Consider the following 608-nt stretch of genomic DNA (forward strand, 5'->3'; position numbering starts at 1 on the left):
GCCGCTGGGGGGGATGGCGCGGGGCGGTGGGGGCAGCCGGTGGGCTCGGGAAGGCCCCGTGCAGGCTGTGCCCTCACCCTGCTCCTCCTTTTGGGGCTTTCAGCCCCTGCCCCTGCTCTGACCCCTCCTCGCCCAGAGCCCCCAGCCTGGCAAAGGGAGTCCTGATCCCTGTTCCCCTGCTCCAGCCCCACATCCTCCACCCCAAGGCTCAGCAAACCTCCCTCCAACCCCCTTTGCTCCCTCCAGCTCACAGCAGAGCCCTTCTCGGGGCATGGTCCCCCCAGCCTGTCCCCACCCCTTCCCCGCACACCCCATACCTCTGCGGCACAGCCCAAGGGTGAGGAGGGCCAGGAGGGTCAGCAGGATGAGGGGCCTCATGGTGCCTCTCCGCGTGGGCGCTGTGCTCGGTGCAGCCCCTGGTCCCCGAGTGGCTTTATAGGGTGCTGCGACCGCTGTCAAGGAGGGGGCCCGCAGCCCCGTCAGGGCTATTTCCAGCACATCCGCCGGGGCCGGGAGCTGCCAGCACAGGCAGCAATTGTGGTTTGGGGTGAACTCGGTTCCCCCGTGACCAGCCAGAGCCCACAGGGAGGGAAACGCAGCCCTGGGCC

The 608-nt window shown here is 69.2% G+C and overlaps 1 protein-coding gene across 1 annotated transcript in view; it reads right to left on the reverse strand.

The window, feature by feature from the left end:
- The window catches only part of BGLAP (bone gamma-carboxyglutamate (gla) protein), an 867-nt gene extending 489 nt beyond the window's left edge, over positions 1-378 (reverse strand). Inside the window, exon 1 of the mRNA XM_010286921.1 lies at positions 318-378. Coding sequence (XP_010285223.1) covers positions 318-378 — 61 coding nt within the window. The remainder of the gene's footprint in view (positions 1-317) is intronic.
- Between the last annotated feature and the right edge of the window lie 230 nt (positions 379-608).

The sequence above is a fragment of the Phaethon lepturus genome, unplaced genomic scaffold (assembly GCF_000687285.1).
Source record: "Phaethon lepturus isolate BGI_N335 unplaced genomic scaffold, ASM68728v1 scaffold23275, whole genome shotgun sequence".
Classification (NCBI taxonomy): Eukaryota; Metazoa; Chordata; class Aves; order Phaethontiformes; family Phaethontidae; genus Phaethon; species Phaethon lepturus.